Here is a 23,766-nt window from a genome sequence, read left to right as displayed (position 1 = left end):
CAGTACACTTCTCTTACTTTCACATCATTTTCCTGCACTAGTGGTAGACTGGCAGAGAGAAAACATCTTTTCTGTTTTCTCCTTCATCTTCTTACGCTCCTTGGTCCATTCTTTTCATCACATAACTTCTTATGAAAAGGATGGCACAAAGGCCCACCATATTTCCTTGCACAGTTTTATAGAGCAGAACATGTCTGAGGTGTGCCTAAGAGTTTTGTTGCCATGTGATTTGGGACTTTCTAGGGACCCTAAGAACCTGGTCCTTCTGCTCGAAGAGCACAGACATCAGGACTGAAAGAACATGGTTAATTAAGCAGCTGCAATCCCACAAAATAAAGGATAGAAAGATGCACCCAGATGTTAGTCAGATCATTTATTGACCAAGCTCTGAATTAGTAATGGGAAGTGATTGCATCAGTTGCTGCATCCTGACATAAAATAGGAAGGTGGTGGGGGTGCTGCAGCGGTGGACACCAGTGCCACCGACCCTTAGCACTGTTTGGTGATGAATAATGGGCACTGTTGTGAGGACATCGGTAACATTTGTATTTGTAACTTCAGGCTCACAAGGATCAGGCTTTGCTCTGCCAGCAAAGAAAAAAAGTTTTTCTGTAAATGTTTGTGTTCCATATTTTAAATATTTATGTCTCAGTTAAAAGTCAATAAAATATTAAATATGTGAACCTGCATGTATTATATGAATATTTGAACAAGGTACGGTATTTATCAATGGCTTGTGCAACAAGTATTGCACCTACAGCTGAAGGCAGTGTCAGACCAAACCTCCCATGTTACTCAGATACCACTGAACGTGCCTTCATGTGTCAGGCCACTACCTGTCAGATACTTATCAACTCCACTCCTTTTTATTCTGCAAGCGCACTACAAAAAACCCCAACAAACCCAACAGCTGTAATTCCATGTTTACTTACCTCACATCACACAATTCATAGTATATGTTTCTGCTCTCATCCTTGATGTAAATGGCCACACTGGGAGATTCCAGCATTTTCATTGTCAGCTGCTGGGGGAAGGCACTTACAAAAAGGGCACGAATTGTGTCTGTGCTTGTGATTTCATTCGGCATCCTCAACTGCTTTGTTTCATCTCCATACTGAAGGTATAAAACACCTACAAGTGAAATATAATAGCAAGTTACGTATTCTTAAGTGCACAGAAACGATCTGGGCTTCAAAGTTGGGGAACACAGACCAAGCCCATAACAAGTAGAGAAAAATCAACTCACAGTCCATACTCATAAAGCACATACAACATTTTCTTTTTCAACGTGCACTGGAATAGAGCATAGACCAGTGATATGGTGGTACCTTGATAAATATGCTTACTCCAGTACTGCACTTTGCTGAGAAGCCTATTTTTACTGTTCTTCAGTTAGATAAATCAGAAGTTTACCTTAAGAAGGATAACGGAAAATCCCAAACACACCAGTCTGCTCTGCACTGGAGGGTGTCGGTAAATCACAAGGTGTTTTTTTTTTAAAAGCAGTTGAGGGAAAACTTTATACTTCTATATCACCCAGTTTCCCCTAAACATAAATTTTGCATGTTAGCCTCGCGCTTATCCAACAAAACACCCCAAAACCAGCTTTCTACTTATCACTAGTAATTTTATATTAACAATGCAATTTGCTGGCATTATATAGTATAAAGCCCTAGGTGAAACTCCTAGCAGGAGCAAAACTGAGGTCTCACACAAAATCAAGAGCAATTTTGGATCCTTTCAGTTTCACAGCAGTGTTAATAGTCATCCTTAGCACTTGAGGAGAAACATGAGTAATCTTAGATGCTGAATTGCAAAATATGGACATTTTTATTCACTCAAGACCAAAAAAAACCCCACCATTCTGATATAGCTAACTCTCTAATTCAGGGAACAGGAGGCTATGAGATGCTTGGTAATGGAAAAAAAACATGGATAATATAAACCAGGGACTCAGTGAAGGGATACTAAGTACTTCTTCCACGATGCCTGCATAGGCCCTGCCAGGGCTATGCTGACTCCAGCACAACCAGTGGGTGCCTGTACTCCACTGGCTGATACTGCACAAGCATGACTCGCTACCTTTGCTACAGCCCAGTCCCACAACATCCCACACTACAAAGCCCTCCAAGGACTGATGCATTGAGAAAAGCCATCTCAATCAACAGTAGCAATCAGACTGGATTTGTCGGGGTTGATTAGCTCTAACCATGCCAGGTCTAGCTCCTAAAGACTACCAAAAGGTCTTCTCATGAGCATCTCCAATGTGGGAAAGCTCATTAGAACCTGGCACAGCTGCCACAGGATTGCGGCCCAACTATGAAATTTCCTGGGATCCTCAGCACTAGGGAGTAGATGCAGAGGCAAACGCTCAGCCGAACTACTCTGGATACAAAGGAAACAGGAACTGGTAAGCCCAGCTGAGCCTACATATTCAGTCCATACCCAAGACATGGATATCCTGCCTGGGCATGGATTGATGAGAGCACACTGTGCTCCTTCTGAGCCATCTCAGGTGTCTCTGTACAACACTGTGTTGTGCCAGGAAGAAACACCTTTATTCTCTTGCCATCTGCAAGAGATAGAGCAGGTAGACCATTTGCAGTGGTGTAAAAACACTCTAAAATGGCAGATCACAGAATCACAGAATCTTTGAGGTCAGAAGGCACTTGTGGAGGTCATCTGGTCCAATGCCCCCGCTCAAACAGGGACACCTACAGCCAGTTGCCCAAATGGTGTCCAGACAACTTTTGCATATCTTCAAGGAGGGTCACTCTGCAACCTCTCTGGGCAACCTCTGCCAGTGCTTGGTCACCCTCACAGTGAAAACGTGTTTCCTGATGTTCAGAGGGAATCTCACATGTTTCACTTGGTGCCCATTGCCTCTGGTCCTGTCACTGGGAATCACTAAAAAGAGTCTGGCTCTGTCTTCTTTGCACCCTCCCTTCAGGTACTTTTATACATTGATGAGATGTCTCCCTGAGCCTTCTTTTCTCCAGGCTGAACAGTCCCAGTTCTCTCAGCCTCTCCTCATAGGAGAGATGCTCCAACTGAGTTAATCATCCTTGTGGCCCTTTGTGGAACTCTCTCCAGTATGTCCATGTCTCTCTCGTACTGAGGAGCCCAGAACTGGACACAGCACTTCAGCTGTACCCTCACCAGTGATGAGTAGAGGGGAAGCATCATCTCCCTTGACATGCTGGCAATACTTCGTCTAATGCAGCCCAGGATACCATTGGCCTTCTTTGTTGCAAGGGCACATTGCTGGCTCATGGTCAATTTGGTGTCCACCAGGATCCCCAGATCCTTTTCTGTCAGGCTGCTTTCCAGCTAGGTGGCCCCCAAGATATATTGGTGCATCTACTTTGCAGACATTTAGCAGATCACAATGAGATGGAAGAGAAAAAAAATGCAGAAAAGAAAGCAAAAAATACCACTGAAGTTTGTATTTCCACTAGCTGTCTGAGAGGCACTGCCACAGCTAAATGCTTTGTAAATGGGTCAAAAGCTATCTAGCCATTGGAAAGTATTTGGAAAAGGAATACAGTATCAGATCTGCTCAAGAATTAGTGATCACAGAAACATCTACACTGAATTCACTGCAGCTCATGTAGATATACAGTCAGGGCAGTTTTACACCTCCTGGTTTGGATGCTGCTAGTGACATAATGGTAGGACAGCATTCAGGCTGAACTAACCACTAAAGTCTTTTATTACCTTTTCAGGCAGACTTTGGGGCCTGAGCAGATTCTGTGTTGCCATGCCGTTGCATCTACCAATAACCAACACAGGTAGGCCAGAAAAAACCCATTCTATGATTCTATTTTACACAAACGGAATTGACCATAGTAATTGCAGTGCAGATGCACTATATGTTGTTCTCCCATGGCCAATATAAACAGCAGGGTTGGGAACACAAGGTCCTCAATATGGTTACCATCAGTCATTACCAAATCTCAGCAAATCACAAAACTTCAGTGGTAACTTCTCACTTGAAAGTCATCAGCAATGGGATGGGCAGTTGATAGTCCTGAGATATGAACACTGAGCAAAAGCACTGGGAAAATCTAAGGTCTAAGACTACAAAAGCATTTAATGAAAAGAAAGAAGGCATTTTAATCTAAGATGAGCCCTCTTTCCCCTTAATCTTTAGTATTTTTTGTCCCTATATTGTCCATAATTGCTGTAGAGGAATGGACATATACATAGGCAGATGTTCCTACAATCAGTGAGTAGTTAATTGTGCTTGCACCTAGGGAAGGAAGATGTTAATTTTTCTGAATACTAAACAGACTACTCAACATTACCTAACTATTACTTAATATTAGGCTGGTTTTATAAGATGGAGCTGTTAACATCATTTTCCTACCATTATCTAGAGCTGATACTTTTTCTTTCATTAAGATTGCAATCAGACCCTTTATGAATCCTACTACAAACTTCCATTTTCATTTCAGTGGAAAAATTGTTTCAGACTGAAAATTCACTAGTTTTCTTTCAAAGACTGAGGAGAATTTTCCTAAGAATTTTATTTTTAATGCCAATATTTAATGGGTTATTAAATTATTTTTCCTTTCTTTCTATTTTAATTTGAGGCATCATTTATTTCTTGATGTTCTTCTGGGTAAAACTGGCTTTTTAGTGCTCTTTCAAATTTCTATGAAGATAACATTCTTTAGAATTCAGAAACTAACTATATTTGTAAAAAAATTAAATACACATGTTTTTAGTGATTGTATTTATTTCACTGTTCCAAGAAGTGCATAAACATACTCATTTTTGATCATAGCTTTCAGTTCTTAGGAAGAACATAAGGAACCTTCTATATTTTGGCATTTGAAACTTTCTTGGATTAAATAGCCAAAAAAGATTTTTTGGCTAAAAATACAGACTTTGCATATCAGCTTTCCAGGTGTGTGTGACTCTCCTTTCTGCCCAGTTTAAAAGTTAGTGCAGAATGCAGAAAATGCTGGTTTTGCATTTCAGACCACTAAAAATATGCTGAATATTGAGCTACTGAAACCGTTAACTCAAAAGAAATGGTAGAGTTGAAAAATCTTCCTTATACACAAGTCTAAATCATTTCAGAACAGTCTTAACTCTGCCTGTCCTCCAATAGTCCCACAAAATATTGATCCAAAACAAAATTACAGTTATCTTTGGGTCTTGGCTTTTCAAAGCAAATATGCATGTTATTCAAAAAGATCATGCTTTAAAATACACAGCTTTAATGTACAACTCAGAGAAAAGTTTTGGCCACAATCTTACTGTAGGGGTAAAAGACATTTTCAAAGGCATAATAAATTCTTTTTTCCTTACTCTCCCTTAAATCACATGCCTTTAAATAAAACTACTGCCTTTCCTCTTAAGTTGTGTGATCCATATCATGATAGAGCAATGCTTTAGGGCATTTCCCATTTGACAAAACTAACTGCTCACTTCTAAAAATCCAGCTTCAGCATGACAGGATAAAGAGACTCAAAATCCATTATTTTAAGTCGTTGACGTTATTTTTCTCCCACACATTGCTGGGCTGAAACTCTGAACACTGGCAATACCCACAGGCCCAACATCATGGAAGCTGCTGCAGCTCTGAGGTTTGTTTTACCTTCAGCTAAAAAATTACTCCCATGGAGATTTAAAGCAAGAAGAAAGAGAATATAACTCAGGCACAGCTTTAGTTAGGCCACAGCATATATGCCAGAAAAGCTGCTGGAAAGAAAGTTAAGCACAACGGGTGTTAATGTCTCCATGTACCCTGAAGCCCCTCTTGCACTTACACTTCTGTTACAATGGATTTACCTGAAACATGAAGATTGTGATGAGTTTTATGAAACACAAAACAAACAGGACTGCGAAATGCCCTGCTACTCTACAGGACAGGTATGATGACCAGCATGAATGAGGAAACTACACCATGTAACTGTTCTGAAAGTCCAAGTCAGACAACACTGTGGCTGCCACTTCTAGGTGCTGCTAGATACCACCAGCCCTGAGCTTTTCTACAGCTACAAGGCAAACTGTGATGTTAAGCTTTACCCTTCACCATGCTGGTATAACTCAGTTTCAGAAATACCTCTGGAGTTTCTGATCGTTCTTCACCCTTTGGGCAACTGGCCACGGCATTAAACACAGGCTATAGCAGAAAACATTTACGTGTAAGCCAGGCCTTAGAAACTCAAACCTCTTTACAAATTGCTTCACAACATTCCTGTCAACAGAAAGGTATGTTTTATAGTAGGGGAAATTAAACACCCAAGAGGTGAAAGGTCACATTCAACTGAAGGTTTACAAGCACAAAACCCATATCTGATGATGATCATGCGAACACACCACATGATCACCCTTTCCTTCCCTGCATACAGAGATCTTTCAAAAATAAAAGACTTTCTGCTCCCCCTTTACCAAGGGTCAGTGAGAGCAGGACTTGCGAAATATTTTGTGATTTCTCTCAGGGCTGGTCTACATGAAACGCAACACAGTGCAACGGAAGATGCACTGTTAACCTGATTTACATAGGCAATGCCTCCTGCACAAGCTGAAGCCATCAGCACTGGGTTTAGAGGGTGCCCAGAGCAGCCATCCTGCACCTTCAGCCCAGCTAGCCCAGCTCTGAGGACCATGCTGCGGCTGCAGCTTACGCCGATGCACCAGATGCATGGCAAGGTGCTCAGCTCAGATACTGCCCCTGGGCTGTAAAACCCACTTGGCAGCTGAGGACGTGCCCACACGGTGCAACGGTGAACCGTACCTGAACTCATGGGGTCTAGGTTGGCTTTAGAGAAAGGAGCTGCATAACCAAAACGGCTCAGCACTGCACCCATACCGGTAAGGTCATAACTCCTTAGTTACAACTGGTAAAGGTTTACTCCTTATGGCAAAAGCTAACGTTATGCAGGCAGCATGACACCACCCAGCTCACATCTCTCAGCACCTCCATCTAACGCACAGTGCTGACCGAACACTGACTGAGCACCACGTTATCATGGTTATATTGCTAACAATGATCTCAGTGCTGGGCAGCTCAGATGCTTAGAAGAGCTTTAATCACAGCTCACTTTTATTTACAGAGCAGGAATTATCCTTGCAAAGTGATTATTTAAGAGAGAAAAATATGAAGCACACAACAGCAAAGAAAAGCTAAATACCTGGTAAATCAAGAATAAGTTAACAAACATGATTGATTGAGTCATCTTCTGTGACCTTTATAAATATCAGTTAATTCTCTCATACAATGAATTTTAAATGGAAAAATACTGGTACTAACATAATCCTCTCAGAATTCTCTGCTCATAATGAAGAAGAGAAAACTGAGGCAGAGGAGCTAAATAACTCCTCACTGTTATGAAATAAAATACAGTCAAAGTTTAAATTGGAGATCATGAGCTTCTTTCCTGTGAAACTACAGGACACTCTCCGTGTAGGCAGAAATGCAAATTTCTGCACTGAAATATCTACTGACATTTAGCAACACCTTAATCCACAGCCTCCTGTCTGAAGAGAAGTATTAACTGATTATAATATCTGTATTTGTGTGATGTTGGGTGCTTGGGTGCTAGAGCATTGAAACCTTCCCACAGAACCAGAAATCACTGGCATGATTTCTGCTAGGCACTGCTACTGTCCTCTGACACAGCCACTCTATGTACCCTCTGGAGAATTCATGTCCAATTTGAAAATTTCAGGTAATTAGTAAACCTGGTTGGGCTACAGCAATCAAAACCTGGATGCATTGTGAGCTCTGGAATTTCTTTCAATCAAAGGTGCAAAGCTAGGTATAACTAAAACAGGGAGAAAATACTTATAGATCTTGTTGGGTGAATACTAACATCTAAAACGCATATTAGTATATTATGAGTTAGTACAGGGTATATAAGGAATGGAAATTATATAACTAGCAAAGCAAGCTGTCTCTTAAGGTGAGGAAATACGGAGTACGCAGTGAGAACTGCCAGAAATCACGTTGAGCTATGTTTTGTAAGGCAAATTAAATAACACAATATTGAGTTAGAGGTTGGTAAACTTGTCATTAAGTTATCTTTTTAAGATGATGGATAATGTTTTTTCATGCTGGTTTAGCTTGATCTTCCACCGTATGTCCATTGAGTCACCAGCTCTGTCTGCACTTTCCCTTATGCTGCAGTCAGCAGCAATGCCAACAAGCAAAAGTGAGAAAATGCACCCTTGTTTCTTTCTCATATTTATGTCGAATCCTTAGTTGAGACTTGCATCAGTTTTAAAAACTAAGGATACTTTTAAAATCTTGATACTAGCTATTTTTCTTGGGACACTTCAGGACAATCCAGAGGGGATCACAATAAAAACTGCCAAGCATTTCTTCAAAATCTCAAAATCCAGTTTACAATTTTTAATTTATTTTTCTTTTTTTACCAAAATGCCAAGATCCATCCAATTTTTCTTTGATTTTTATTTGACAAAATTGTAATATATAAGACTGGAATGGTGGCATAGGCCCATATTGTTCTCCCTCCCCCCGGGTATCAGATAAACAGAGATAACACATAGTTGGTGTCCTTATCACCAAATTCTGCAAAAGTTGTGCAGACACAAGGTTATTAAAGTAACAACTCTTGCAGTGTGAAAGAAATTCCTCAATATGCAGTTCTTACTTTCCACAGCCTCAAGACTTGACTCTCCTATTTTACCATACACATTTTCAACTAGTCTGAGGTCACTGCCAGATCCTTGTGGTATTTCTAGCCTGAAGCTCTTTAGTCTGAGGTCACTGCCAGATCCTTGTATTTCTAGCCTGAAGCTCTCGTACTAGCTTCCATCACCTACTCCTTGCCGATACTCTGTACTAGCTTCCATCACCTACTCCTTGCTTTACTCAGTCCTCCACATTCAGAAAATGCCTATAAATATCCTTAGTTGTCTTCAAGTACTAAGAGAATCAAAAAGTAGATCTTGTAATGAAATAAAACCAATTACTTATTTTATGTAATTTTCTTACAGAATAGCCTGAAGAGTTTGGCTTAAGGTATTAAGTTGTTTTATAACAATTTCAATAAAAACAGGAACTTTTTAATTTAGTCCAGTACTACTTCTTACTGCTATTTCAGCCTTTTCTGCTATTTACAGTGACTTGCAGTAATTCTGCAATAGATTTATTACCTAATGAAAAAAAACATGGAAAACTCAGCAGTGTCACATAAAATTTCTACCAAAGCATTATGAGAAATACAAATTTTTAACTATCACTCAAATACTAGCACTTTTCTACAAACAGATACATTTAGCTGGCTAAGAAGAAAAAGCAAAAAACAAAAAGAAAATGGACTTTTTTACATAAAGAAAAACTGGTATTTGTCCTATCTGATTGCAGATAAAACCTGTGAAATAGCCTATTGCCAAAAGACAATTTTGTACATATACCTATGTCAGTGAGTCCATCAAGTGTAGACATTTACTTCTATCAGCTAGAAAGTTTGTGGAAACATTTCAGTTTAACCCAGTTCCCCAGGTGGAAAACAATGTTCTGGCAGGATGATGTTTGGATAATAATTGCATCTATACCCTTGCTCTTGCCAGAATAGCCCAACTGACCAGCAAGATGACCTCTTCATATCCCTAACTCACAAAACACCACCAGTAAACTCAGAAGAACACAAAAATCCTATGATACTTAATGACAAAATATAAAAAAAAGACACCTGAACAACTCAGTGAGATGAACTAGAAATTTGATGTGTACCAGAGCTGTTTTTCAGAGGACCCATAGGCTCTGCCACGCTGCATTTACTCCAGTTCACATTCACCAATTTAGCGCAATAAAATCAGAGGACTACACACGAACAGGCGCAGGACGTGACTACGCAGGCTCTCACAGCTGCACTACTTTTGCCCACCAGAAGCTGAGCCCCTGACCTCTGAAGAAGCCAGCAAGCCACGGCCAGTCGGCTCCCAGCCAAAAGTAGCAAGCTGGTTAGTACAACTTCAGAGGATGTGTCTGCCAAAGAATACATAGGCATGTTAAGCATTACGGACACTGTAAGCCAGTATTTTACATAGGGACATTTTTGTTAGGAACTTTTAAAGGGGAAATAGCAAAAAAGACAAGAAAACATCCATTAAATTTCTTTGAATATGTGTTCTTCCTCTTGAATAAACACAAAGCGAGAGATCCTACCCAATTGCATTTCCTTCCTATATAAATCAGCTGTATCAAACACACATTACTTGAGTGGTGACTATTTTTATAAATGCTGATTTTTAGTACTAATCCATGTAGAATTGATGTGCAGAATGTCATCATTTTAATACTCCATAGTCATGGAGTATTGAAGTCACGCAGGCCATACCTGACTTGGTAGTTCTGCTGCATATACCAGATTTTCTGCATTTACGGTAGGAATTCTCTTCAGTAGTTCTGAAGCTATTTAATTTCTAAAGAGTTCACTGCTGTCAATAGCAAGTTTAGGGGTTGAGCCATCAGCATGTAAGAGCACAGCTGGTTAGAGCATCACACCAGAAACCCACCGATGTGGGCTCTGACAAGGAGCTTGACTTTTTGTTAAGTCATTATGGCCTACATTACACAGGATCTTGGACCTGTGAGCTTAGTTAGTGTGGTTAAGGAGAAGAATGCCAAGAGGTCATTTGCTGGGTTCTCTCCAGTTTGTCATTCTCTCTTTTGTACAAGGGGAATAAAAACTGGTCTTAAGACTCCATGTGCAACTTCAAAATGCTGTGAAGAGGGGAATAATCACTTTCCTCAACCTGCTTGTTGTCAGACCCTAAGTCCTTTCTGCAAAGCTGCTCCCAAGGCAGTCTGTCCCTGCTTGTGTTGTCACACAGGGCTATTCTGTCCCTGCTGAAAGATTTCATTTGCCTCTGTGGAGCTTCATGAAGTTCCTGCTAGCCCATTCCTTTGGCTCACCGAGGTCCCAGTGAGTGGCTGGCTGACTCTCCAGCATACTAAAAGCTCTCCCAAACTTAGTGTCAGACTTGATCCTAGTGATGGTTCATTCTATCCCAACAGGCAGGTTGTTGATGTTAAAAAATACTGGCCCCACAGTCTACCCCTGAGGAAAACCACTGACAAACAGCTGCCAGCTAGACTTTAAAACATTGAGCCCTACTCACCCTGAAGGCCACCCATATCTCCTCTGTGCAGCTACAAGGATGCTATGAGAGACATGTGAAAGGCCTTGTTAAAGCCAAGATAAACAACATCCACTGCTCTGCCCTCATCCCCACAGCTGGTCCATTCATCACAGAAGGTAACTGGGTGGAAGCAATGGTACCAAGTGCTTGTCTCTCATGAAATGGTTGAGTAGTTAAAAATTTATCCAGAAGGGCTCCCATCTTGAGAGTTGCTCAGACCATTGTCCCTAATATCCCAACAGAGTACCCTAATCAGCAGGCTATCCACCAGCCTCTGATGTAGTGATTATCCTCTTATCCTGTTTAAATTGGGCTACTCTATAGCCAAACATGCAAAAGAGAGAGAATGAGAACAAAAACAAGAGACAGTGTTACATGATACCACATAGATGACAGTATTTCCCTTTGGGAAGAGAAACCTGAACTCAGGCCCAGCATAGTAGCTATGAATTAGAATCACTGCCTAAATATATAAATGGTATTGAGAGCAATGACTAAATCCAAGAGCTGTCCTCATTCAGGGACTTGCTGTCAGCACTGGCAGCAAATCCTAAATACACTGTGCTGAGTGACAGACTAGTACTATGCTTCTCTGCTTGGCAAAAATGTTGCATGTCTTGCAAAGCACGGAATTGCAATACACTTTTTTCTTTGCATGCCCTTATGCAAATGGAAGGGTCTGGTGTTTGTGTGACTTACTGTATCAGAGGTAGACTCACAAATTTAACGTGAAAATTAGATCAAATTTGTCCAAGTGATAGCTCCTGTGCCAGATACAACCCATGGGACAGCTCCATCTGGCCTCCTACCTTTCCTCTGAAGGCTAGTTTGGCCCGTACAAGCTGTTCCAGCTGCCAAATCCCTCTTCCAGCAGACACCAAATCCTGAAAGCCCAAATTGATGCTGCTAAATCAGAATAAGAAGTGTTGGTAGAGCAGGATGAAGACATTGCACCTCCCGTGAAAGCATGATTTGAGGTAAAGAGGAAAGTCACTGCCACCTTAACATAGCTTTGTTCTGTTGATCAGTTGGGACCCTAATTACTCTACCTCTCCCTTTACCTTCAGCACTTTTCATTCTGGTTTATTTATGTGGCAAGGTCCTGCAATAGGAATATTTTCTCACTATGTATAGTACCCAACATGCTGAGGTCCCATTTTCAGTCGGGGTCCTTTAGCATGTCTGGCCCACGACATAGCATCACTGCAGTGCAGATAAATAATAAAGATTGCATTCAAAAAACATTTAACAGATACAGCAGTGACAGATACAGATTTGCATTGCTAATGGTTTTATAAAGCACGCTGCACATCTTCTCCAGTATCACTGCAATGAACCCACTGGATCCATGCTGATACAGTCTGCTGCAATGGAGTCTAATTCAGCTCCAGTGTGACAAAGCATCTAAAATATACTGCTTATCAGCTTTGGAGTGGCAGCCAGCATGTGCTTCTGTTGAAATAGTATGTACTAAATAAGATCTTGCTTCTTTGAAGCATTTTTTTCAGGTACGCACATTCTTTTATAGGAGGAAGAATGTGTAAAGTAAACAATAATTGAGTGCACAAGTGCTAGCTTGGGAAGACCCATATTTCACTCTTCCGTATAGCTGTCTTTCACAAATCATGTAAGGGCCATAAATGAAACGGAAAAAACTCCCAGCACTGTGATATGTCAATATGATTGTTTACCTTTTTTTGCTCTTTTGATGCAAAGTATTTCAGGTAAGAGGTGTTGGTTTGGGTTTTTTTCTTTCAAAGTCCAAAAACTTCAGCTATAATTTGAAGAAATGTGAAAGAAGATAAAGTCTAGGAAAGTTGGACAGAAAAACTACTGTTACCTTAGAATATATTAATTTCCCAGGATCTGTGTTTCAGTTCAATAGTTGGAACTAGTTGTTTCTGGCTGTTTTTCCTATAGACCTGACAGCCCATGTTAATGTATCTGACCATGACAGCAAATATTTACATGACCTTTTTGCATGTTGGCTGCTTTGCATACATTGTAAAAAGACAAGATAGGGAAAATTTCTTTAAGATGACTGAATACATTAAAGCTATGCTCAGCCTTAACTTGAAATGCAGTTCCCAGGGAGTTCCTCTCCCATGAATTCAACTGAAGATCCTGCTGACTTCATTAGGCTTGAATCTGGCCCTAAGGGCTCCGAGAGGGCAGTGCTACTCCTCACAAATCACAAACTTCTCTTATAAAATCTCTGGCCATTCACTCATCTTCTGCCTGATTTAACATGCCTATTTTAATTTCTAGCTCATAAATAGTAAATAACAATTAATTACCACCAATGTAATATATAAGTTTACCTTTAACATTTATATTGTTCTGTGTAAGTCTTACAGTACATTGCATACACATGTATAGAGAGTTATTTCTACTGTTGGGTGACAGGAACTAATTCACTATCCCCCTCTCTCTGCAAAAGTTTTCCTTGTGTAAAATTGTAACTATGGCCCTGACGCTTTTTTTACCAGGCTTTAAAAGAAATGCTACAAAAGATCCAAATGTGACTATTATAATCAGTAACAGTATTTCCATAGAAGGTGGCACCAAATGAATTAATAAGACACTAAAATCTATGCCTGCTAAAACTTGGAGTTGGGGGTCTAACAAATAATGTTCAGAATATTCCATGATTGTTTAAGACCATCCCCATGCCAATCCTTAATCGGTTGTGTAATTTTACTCCTGTGAGTAACCAGTCTGAAGGCAAATAAAATGTAAATGTTGGCAGAATCAGACATTTCTCCAGAGGCCTTTCAATGCCACCTAATTTTAGGCACAGGTTTGTCAACAAGGAGCTAAATCATCCTCTGCTTCTCATTCATCTGGACCAGAGCAGCCAGGTGCCCTGGCCAGGACACCCAGAGAAGGTGCCTGCAGCACGCCAGCCATAAAGCTTCATCCTCCTCAGTGATTTCTCAAACCCACATCCTTGTGCATTTATGGAAATCCCTCCTAATACCATACTCTTCCTTAATCCAACCCAGCCCAGTCCTGCGGGGGCACCTAGAGCTGTTACTGCGATGGGAGGTGTTAATCACACCCTGCCCTTCGGGGCTGCGACAGATCGCCTCAACCGCCCTGACCGCTCCGTCACCACAGAGGATGCGGGTGCCTGCCCTTACAAAGGATCAGGCCCACCGTTGGTATAGCTGTGCCACAAGAGAGACTACAAGTGAAAATATTTGTCAGTCTTCATTTCGTTGGGGAGGTACCGGAGCAGCGGTGAGCTGCGGTGCGGGCACAGGCTGGCTGCTGGCAGAACCTCGCTAGGCGCTTCTCAGGTTCTGCTTCCTCCAGGCAAATTGCAAGTGAAGTTTGTTGAAAGCTTTTGAGCACTATCCAGGTTTCAGCTGATTCTCGCTCTGACAGTTTTGCTAGATAATTTTTTCCCACAGTTATCACACTGGAAGAACTCCCAGCTTTCAAATAGATATTTTAAATTACTTTTCATTTTCTCTTGCACAGTGAATTAATTTATTTTAATATCTCGCTTTGTCTCCAGGCTGCAGATTGATGAGACAAGTGCTGATTTCTGATGGACCTCTTAGCCAAGAAAGACCTTTGTTTTGAAAGCTGTGGCTGAAATTTTAAATGGGCCCACAACTGGAATACTGTTTTCTGGGTCAACTCCACATGGCATGCCATAACTTTGCATGTCAGAATACCATGTCCTGTTAGATTAGTCCTGACTGACAAAACCATGATGTTGGGGTAGCCAAAATGCATTACCGCTATTCCTTCTCAAGCTCCATGTTAATTCAGACCACAATTTAAAAACAAACTGACTCATTTGTAGTTAATAAAATAGAAACCTACAGAAGAATTAGAATTTCAAAAAGAAAACATCAGGTTTTTAAAAAGACGGCATTGAGATATTAAATGTAAAATTAATAAAAATTCACAAAAGTTGGTCATTTTCCTCACTGAAACTATGTTGGCTGAGGATCAAAACATAATTTATATTTAAATTAGATTAAATTAAAAAATTAATAGAGATGGGAAGGAAGGTGATTACACACAGCTTGTTTAAAATCATGTGAACAGAAATATTTTCATGATGCTTTTAAAATTGAAGTTATAAACAGTTGCTTGTTTTTTAAAAATAAACACTCCCCTTGTGCTGCTGGAAGTTAAAACAATCCTAACAGGGCCACACTCTGCAGAGAGTCTCAAAATTCAAATTTCAGAACATCGCTAATGGTGGTGTTGGAACACAATGGCAGAAAAGACAGAAAGGGACATTATGGTAAAAGAAATATATTGAAGAATAACAATCTAAAATTGAACTATTTTAGAATCGTTTTTAGACTATCTTTTAACACAAACCATTTGCCATTAATAGTTCCTGGAACAACTTAAAAATGACAGATTGTGGGGTGGTGACAATGTATTACTTCCTATTTGGCTAGTGTGATGATCCCTAAAGCTACACACATCGCTGTGACCCCTCCTGCAATGCAAGTGGGAAAAGGCTTATTTTGCTCCAATTTCAAATCTAAAAACTCTCAAATCTAAAAAACTCTCAACTCAAATGCTTCATATTACATTGCTTCCTTCCCTCCCTGCCTTTTTCCCCTGCATTTTGCCTGTTCATGCTGGGTAAGTCAGGGTCTTGTCTCTCGTATCTGAAAGACAGGGTGGGACAGGGACCTGCAAGGTCTGAAATCCTGACCATTAAATAAAATTGTACACCTTCAATGACCCCGCTCCATTAGGACCTGGACAACACATTTCAGCATATGCAACAGATACTACGAAAAGGGCTTAAGAGTGGACTGTTTAACAGTGAGCTTCTGCAACTCTGGTCTTCTCACGTCAGCAAAGATACTGTGGAACTGGAAAAAGTGCAAAGAAGGGCAACAAGGATAATCAAATGTCTGGGATTGTTTCTGGGTGATGAGCAAGTGATTACAGCAGCACTTCTCAGCCTGGAGAAGAGATGACCTGAGGGAAATGACAGGCCTACAAAATCAGAGATGGCCCAGGGGAAGCAGATAGTGATCTAATGTTTGCTGTCACTTCCAACACAAGGACAGGGGGGCACGACATTAACTTAGGGCAGATAAGCAAATACAGAACAAAGCGAGAGAAAGCGATGGTTGGGCAGTAAACCAGCAAAACTTGCTGCCAAAGTCACAGCTGTGCTGTTGTGGATGTGAAAAATTTACATGGGTTCAAAGGGAGACTGAACAAATACCTGGAGGAGACATCTCTTGAAGGTTATTACACAAGCAGAAAACATAACTACGAAATCCCTAAGCTAAAGGTAGCTTGAGGCTGGGAGACTACTCAGGGGAAGGATCATATGTACACATACTTACCCTGATCTTACTCTTGCCTAGACTGGCAAGACCTAGACTATGGTCCCTCTGGGGGACAAAATATGGGGCCAGGCAGACTCTTGGTTTAATCCAGTGCAGCCCTTCCTATAGCCAACCAGGCTTATTCATAGGGATGAGCACTGAAGTCTTTTCCAGAAATGAGGTTGTATTCTTTTCAGGTGTACACACTGACAATGAGAAAGCTGTTTCTAGCTCAGCTTTTGGGGGAGAAAACGCCGCACAAAGCACCGGTGCGTAGCAGGCCACCTCCTTTGATGCCAACAAAAAGCTTTCTGAAAGCTGTTTGTCAATTCTCAGCTCACATACAAAACAGAAGGTCAGAGCTGAGATACCCTACATGGCCTGGGGTAATCACCAAATGCCAGCTGACACCCACACAGACTGGACTGAGAGCCTCACAGGGACCTGCAAAGGCCCAACCCACTTGACATCACATCGGAGCAAATACATGTTTTCCAGAAAATCTCAGGATGAAGCAAGCCATTCTGAGGATGCTCTAGCCAGCAGTGACATATAGGCAGAGATGAATCCTCTGCATGTATAGTAAACATACATGCGCTACACGCTTGCTCTTAAAAGCACCACTGAACCAAAAAGTCTTGTCCAGGTTGAAGTTTTCAAAATTTCTCCCCAAAGTCTTCAAAATTTCTCCCCAACGAGCCTGACATATTGGTGGCCCACCGGGCTCTGGGAGGGCAGCAGTGCCACTCCACTCCATGGGCGGGGATCAGCCCTTTGTCCCCAGCCCCACTGCTCTGCACTTGCCAGCTCTGGGGGTGGCAGGGACCCCTTCCAGCCCTGTTTTCTTCTCATTTGTTGTGTTTGTCAGATATCATAATATTCTTGACAGAAACTGTCTTAGATTGTTGAGGAATGAGTAAACTACTGTGACAAGCTTACAAGCATGGTATGATTTACAGCCCAGCCTTTGGTTTATGTCACTCTGTATGTTGGGAGATGAGTCTACAGGAAAGCAGCATTTCAGTTTATTACCTCTGAGCAAAAACCTGCCTTCCTCAGCAATCCGCATGCGAGTTAATGCCACCTTCTCGCAGCAGTTTAACTGCCCTCTGGTGTCCTCCCTCAAAAAAACAGCCTTTACTAGTGTCATCCATCAACTGAGAGCAGTCTCCAGGACAAAATCCACTCTTATAAAAGGAGCTCTGGTTCACAGCTGGGCTTAATTTCAACCCTGAGATATGGGAAGAACGCAGGAAGCAGAGACATCCACCTGCGCTAACATATCACCCGTGTCACCATGCAGATGGAAGGGCGCTGCCTCAGAGTAAAGGGCACCTCTGTCAGTGTATCCATTCAAATCCTCTGCCTGGAAAGCTACTGCCACGCAAATACCAAGTCTTTTCACGAAGAGCTGGATCTGTCAGGCAATAATCTCTCTAGGCTTCTTCCAACCAGGTCTGGCTTTGAAGAGATGATAAAGTAAAACCCTTGTGTCTTCTCTGTCTGAAAATGAGTGTGCAACCTTGTACGAAGTTCACTGCCACATAGCGCACAGGCTTGGCAAAAGTTTGCAATATTGGGTTTTAACTGTTAGTCAGCATTTCATGTCAGGGTCTGTGTCTTTCTCCTTGTCTACCATGTTCCCAGCACACTTCTAGATCTTACGAAAATAATTTGACTGTTCCCCTGAGTTACCCAGTGCCCCATACTGAGCTCATTTCCAAAGAACAACATAACATTAAAAATAAAGTGCTACCAAAGTCTTTAATTTTTAACTTCCAACTATTTAAAGACTATTTTCCAGGCACAAAGGGAAAACAAAGGCTAAGAGCAGAGAGGAGGACTGAAGCAGGGTCTTACCCAGTGATCTTTCCTTTGTTTGGTTTGCCGACCTCACCACGGGAAGGCTTGCCCGCGTCCGGCTGCCCCTCGAAAAGGGGGTTGGAGAGTCACCTTCAGACATGGCCTCTACGGAATCAGCAGATGCTTCAGAGAGGTGTTCTGTCTGGTCACCCAAATTGGGCTGTGGGCTCTGGGACGGCTTGGGGCTTCTTGTCTGCAAAACAGAGTATTTCATTATTGGTGTATTGAAACAGGAATATGGGAAAAAAGAAATAAAGAGAAGGAAGAAGTCCAAACTTCTTCAAATACTGGTATGCTGAAGGTCACTTCTGTGTAGGTTATTTAGGAAAACAGTGTCCTTGGGTATTCTCCTATGGTTTTTATGGTTGAACATTCATATTGCAAATTTTATTGCTAACAAGGCCCTGAGGATAAGGCATGTGCTGAGGAGATCTCTGGTAATGCCATTCCTTGCTGCTCAGACAACTGCTATAGCATAGGCATGTCCACACACGCACACTTAAGTTGACAAGTCTACTAAGAAAAAGCCTCTGAAAAGAATTACTGTGATGTAGTTGTAAGCTATCAATCTCAGTGTATTCTGCTGTGCTGCCTATGAAAGGTACAGGCCATGCAGCAAGGCCAAAATAGCCATCCAACATTTCTAGCTGAAATCACAAACAATTATTTTGCTTTTTGTTGCATCAGCACAAATAAGAAACGTCTTCATTAACTGACCAAATTAAGTATTACTTTTACTGGGCAATAATACTAGTAAATTGCTAAACACAGTATCTGGAAAAAGCCGACTCCCTCAGGAGGGGAGAGAGATGTTTTCATTTATGCACTTCTACTGCCTTTTCATTGTAAGATCTGCTTGATAAAACCACACTCAACAGGAGATACAACATCCTAAACATTTTTTTGCTAACTATAAGTGACATTGTAAGTGCTTTCTACAAAGAGGGATTACTTTAAGAAGTATACTCAATACTGTTTAGTGAAACTCCCTCAACCGCATGTTACTATTACTTTGGAAGACTAATTTTCCAGTCTCTCAAGCAAACTCTACATTCACAACAAACTAGAACAGACACTGTACAAGCAGAAATTCAAAGCAAAGCAAGCTTACTCGGTCCCAAAACCAGTATGTAAATATCTACTTTATAAAGGCCTATAATCAGCACCAGGCACAAGATGTCATAAAACATATACGCTTTCCTCTTCCCTATCATTTAAAGTCAGATGCTAGTACATTAAAAATCCCTTGTATTAAAAACAACTTCAACTCTAGGTTTGAAGATGCTGTCAAGATCCAGAAAAGATTTTCCTTCTTTCTGGAAAGCCAAGATGACTTATCTTGCTGACATTTGGTTCCTTCAGTGTTTTTTCAAGTGAAATGAGGTGAGCTCGTTTCAGCAATAGCATGCATGACAAAATATTCCCTATGTGACCTTGAAAGTATGAAGAACTTCAACTTTTATTACATTTTCACTAGCTGGCTATAGAGGCCTGTTGTTGCCAAGTTGTGCAGTTGTTCACAAACTACTATAAATTAGAAATACCTCACAAGAAAGCTAAATCCTCCAGAACTTTTTGCTTTTGAAATGCTAATATTAAAGTATTATTATCCAATGTCCCACAGTGAAATTGCTCAAAAGCATTGCATTTTTGCAGGTATTAAAGCTAACAACATTTTCTCTCAGCAAACTGAAGTATGCTTTGAAGTGCCTCTGACATGGTCAGCACAAGTCTGCAGGTTGTAAATACAGGGACTTGTGCATGAAAATTTACAGAGGCGACAAGTGACCTGCAAACACAGAGAAAGAATTTCATTAGTCAGTACTGCTCCATTCAACTTTTCAAAATGGCTTGGGAACCATCACTGCTGCAGTATTTTATTTACACAGGGATATTACAGAAGTACTACCAAACCAAGACATTACAGCTTTTTAGTTCCTTGTCCTGATTAATAACTTATCTGCACGTATCCATTAATAGGGAGCTAGAAGGCACATAATTCTCACTTTCTAGAAAACCGTACTTAAAAGTAAAACAAGATACAAAACCCCCAACAAAATCAACCTGCAAAAGGTCTTTAACTTTAGAGTTTGCTGGGAAGGGGATTGCTTTTGTTTCTTTAAGAAAAAAAAAAAATCTGATAATATCAGTCAAGCTTATTTTGTTTTGCTTTTGCTTATTTTTGTTTGTCTTTCATTTGAATCCCCAGATGTCTTTTGAGACATGTAGTTGCATGTACATAGTTTATCGGCACATATGAAGAGGTGGATATTTAAGCAGTAAGGGGAAGGATGCTCCATTGCCAGAAGCAATAGACACAGTGTCAGCTGTGCAGTTGCCCAGCGTGTCCTGTCAATGTGCAGATGGAGCCAACCTCAGCAATATTGTGTTTCTTTGGTTGTCCCTGGGGCAATTCTTTAGGACCTAACAGACAGCAGCTCAGATGCCCCTGGATGATAACACCAGCATTACTGAAAAAAACCCCTTTTGGCAGCTCTCAACCCTCAGCCCAAATACTGCTGCCCCAAGAGTAGTACCGGAGCCTTCCAAAGCAAGGCAGAGGCGCAGCATGGATTCTGCTCAGACCCGAAGCCCAGTCCTACTCTTAACATACACCAGTGTAAATCCATAGTAGTTCCACTCTAGTAAGTGGAGTACTGCAAACATAAAACCAATGAAGCTATTCATGAGATCCACCATGTATACACATACCCTTTATAAAAGGTTTAAAACTCTTTGTCATGCTCAACTTAGGTAAACATCGCATTTCAGGAGTAATTTGGCAGTTTGAACATAAAAAATCCTTAAACACAGCAACAACAGTGGCTATTCAAGTAACTGAGAGATACGAGCGCATATTTAATAGGAAAGCATTCTTATTATTGGCAATGAGCACCAGGCTTGATGCTATTTAATAATCAAGCAATTCCTAGGCAGCACTTCTTAGGAAAACCAGCCCATGAAGTGGGGAGAGGAAAAACAACATTTATGGAGCCATAAACTACAAGGACTTGTAAAGATAGTTGAAAGCAGGGCAGAAACCTTCAGCATTACCCAATCCTTGTAATAATCACTCAGCATGTTGATTTCAACATCAAATAAGATAAATAAGACAGACCGCAAAGAAATACTTAATAAATCGTACCACATAATTTTTTTCCACAGAATGTTCACTAACATTTTAAAATTATTCAAAAACTTAAAATAATATTTCAGGAAGTGTCCCTTTAAATACTCACTTTTCAGGAACTAGCCTGCAGTATAAGCATTTACAAAATAAATATTCACCATACAGCCCATGTTTCAGGACCCGTCAGAACCCAACTAGAGTCACAGTGGCGACTGCTGCTACTAAAGTCAGGATGCCACTGTAACTGCATGTTGCATAAACCCAGTGAAAGCAATGAAGGGGACATCACTGTGCCGGTGGCTGCCTTTCTAATACGTCTGCTAGCAAAGGGCAAAAAACATAATGCCTAACAGATCAGAAAACTCCCACTTCAGATCACAAAAATGCCCACTAAGGAGTAGCACCAGCCAAAATCAAGCTATCTGTAAACAGATACTCCACACATGCAGGCAAAAACAAGGAAACACCAGCGCTTTCCCGGCCACACCTCTGGGATAAATGCCAGAAAACAGAAGAAGGTTCAGAACTAGGCAGCAGGTCTCTCTTACCCTACGTCGATACTAATTATGTTAAAATTTCTTCAGTCAGCCATGGTCCTCCTCATACCAGCTATATCTTAGGAGACATCCCCCTGCATGTCTTTCTGTGCGATATGCTTGATTTTTCAGCCAGCTGAATTGAGCTTAACCTCCTCGAGGACTTCTCTGATAAAAGATCCTGCTCATGCTGGTTCTGGGTAAGAAGCTCAGCAGACAGAGAAGGCCAAAATAAAGATGAACGATTCCGCTGAAAGCTTACCTATAATTACATAGTGCATTGAGATTATATTATATTTCATTTAATTTTCTTAGTATACAAGGATATACCTCCCTGTAACTTTTTCAGGGTATATATTTAAGTATAACATGTGGAGATAGCAGCTACAGAAGATACAGTATCTTCTAACTGCTCTTGGGATTTGATCAAGAATTAAAACTGTGGTTAATCATGCCTCACAACTGATGTCTGTCTGTTACAGCTTGTCCAAAGTATGCACTTTTAATATATCTGCTTTAGTTCTTTCACTGACTTTGAAAAAAAATGCAAAAAGGCGCAGGGCCCCTTAAATGCAATAAAATTTCAAATAATGAGTAGTGAAACCAGAAGGTACTCGAATAAGGAAAAGTAAAATATTGCAGAGATGCCAACGTAGGGAGCAGTCACGGGGCACCAGAGAGGCCTCTCTTCAAGTGCCACGCAAACTGCTGCTTCTGCTCCTCTGCTCACGTTTGCCTCCCTTAATGCCATCATTCCTTTGTTCTCCCCAGTTTTATGGTTCTGCTCTTCATAACGCCCTTCCATGCTCATTTCCAGTTATTTTCCATACTAATTTACATACATGAAACTTTTTTCCTTCTTTTCCTTTTTGAAAATCTCTCCCGTAAATTTGCTTCACAAATTTTCACAGACAAAAAAAAAAAAAGAACTAAGAAAAAAATCCCATGACCTGAAGATGGATTTACTTTAATCTCTTGATCAATTCACACTTTTTATTTTCTGTCTCTGAGAACTTCCTTAGCCTTTATCTTGACAGAAACTTATCTCTTCAAGAGAAGAATCTTATCAAACACATCTTCGAAGTTGCTAGCATTCCTGGTAGTATACAAATGGTAAACAAAGACATCAAAATAATACCGTGCTAGTAAAATAACTCTTTCCACTCAAGTGCTCTAAAGAATACACTTAGCATAGGCAAAAAAACCATTTGAGTGTCTTCTTGACATTTCAAATAAAGGAGAAAAAATGAAAAGAAAAATGGAAATCTGATTTTCTTGACCTTCAAGAAAATTATTTGTCCTGTGACTTGTGCTGAAGATGGCTACTGGATATGTGACAGACTGCAAATATGCATATAAACAGGCTGTGTTTAATGTATGATGAATTTATTAACTCCGAAATATTGTCACAGCACATGAGCATTTATTACCTCAACAATAATATTTCTTCATCACATTTGTGTCAAATTGTCCAAATTAAGGTTGTCTCAATGAAGGATATGCTTTTTCCAAAGATACAGAGTCTTTGGGGTCCCATGTTATCACAACTACAAGGTTTTACTTGTCTGGACATTCTATTAGTGACATATTGCTGTTGGAGAGAAAGGGAATACTACCTACATGTTCTTATTTTTAAGCTTTTATTGTAACAATGTTTTCCATAGCACTTTTTCAGAAAGTTAAATGCTTATACATGTCTCTATAAACTAAAGTTTATATTATGTCTGTGCAATGGATGCATTAAGATACTCTCTCTCACTGGGTGAACTGGGGGTGGGGAGGTGAT

General features: G+C 40.6%; 1 protein-coding gene across 1 annotated transcript in view; it reads right to left on the bottom strand.

Moving 5' to 3' along the window:
- KIAA1217 (KIAA1217 ortholog) overlaps nt 1-23,766 on the bottom strand; it is a 184,062-nt gene that overhangs the window by 80,271 nt on the left and 80,025 nt on the right. Inside the window, exons 3-4 of the mRNA XM_009887136.1 lie at nt 18,312-18,507; nt 933-1,131 (exon numbers count right to left, since the gene is read on the bottom strand). Of these exons, the coding sequence (XP_009885438.1) occupies nt 933-1,131; nt 18,312-18,507 (395 nt within the window). The remainder of the gene's footprint in view (nt 1-932; nt 1,132-18,311; nt 18,508-23,766) is intronic.

The sequence above is a fragment of the Charadrius vociferus genome, unplaced genomic scaffold (genome assembly GCF_000708025.1).
Source record: "Charadrius vociferus isolate BGI_N301 unplaced genomic scaffold, ASM70802v2 scaffold126, whole genome shotgun sequence".
Taxonomy (NCBI): domain Eukaryota; kingdom Metazoa; phylum Chordata; class Aves; order Charadriiformes; family Charadriidae; genus Charadrius; species Charadrius vociferus.
The sequence above is the reverse complement of the archived record's forward strand: the minus strand, read 5'-3'. Positions and strand labels throughout refer to the sequence as shown.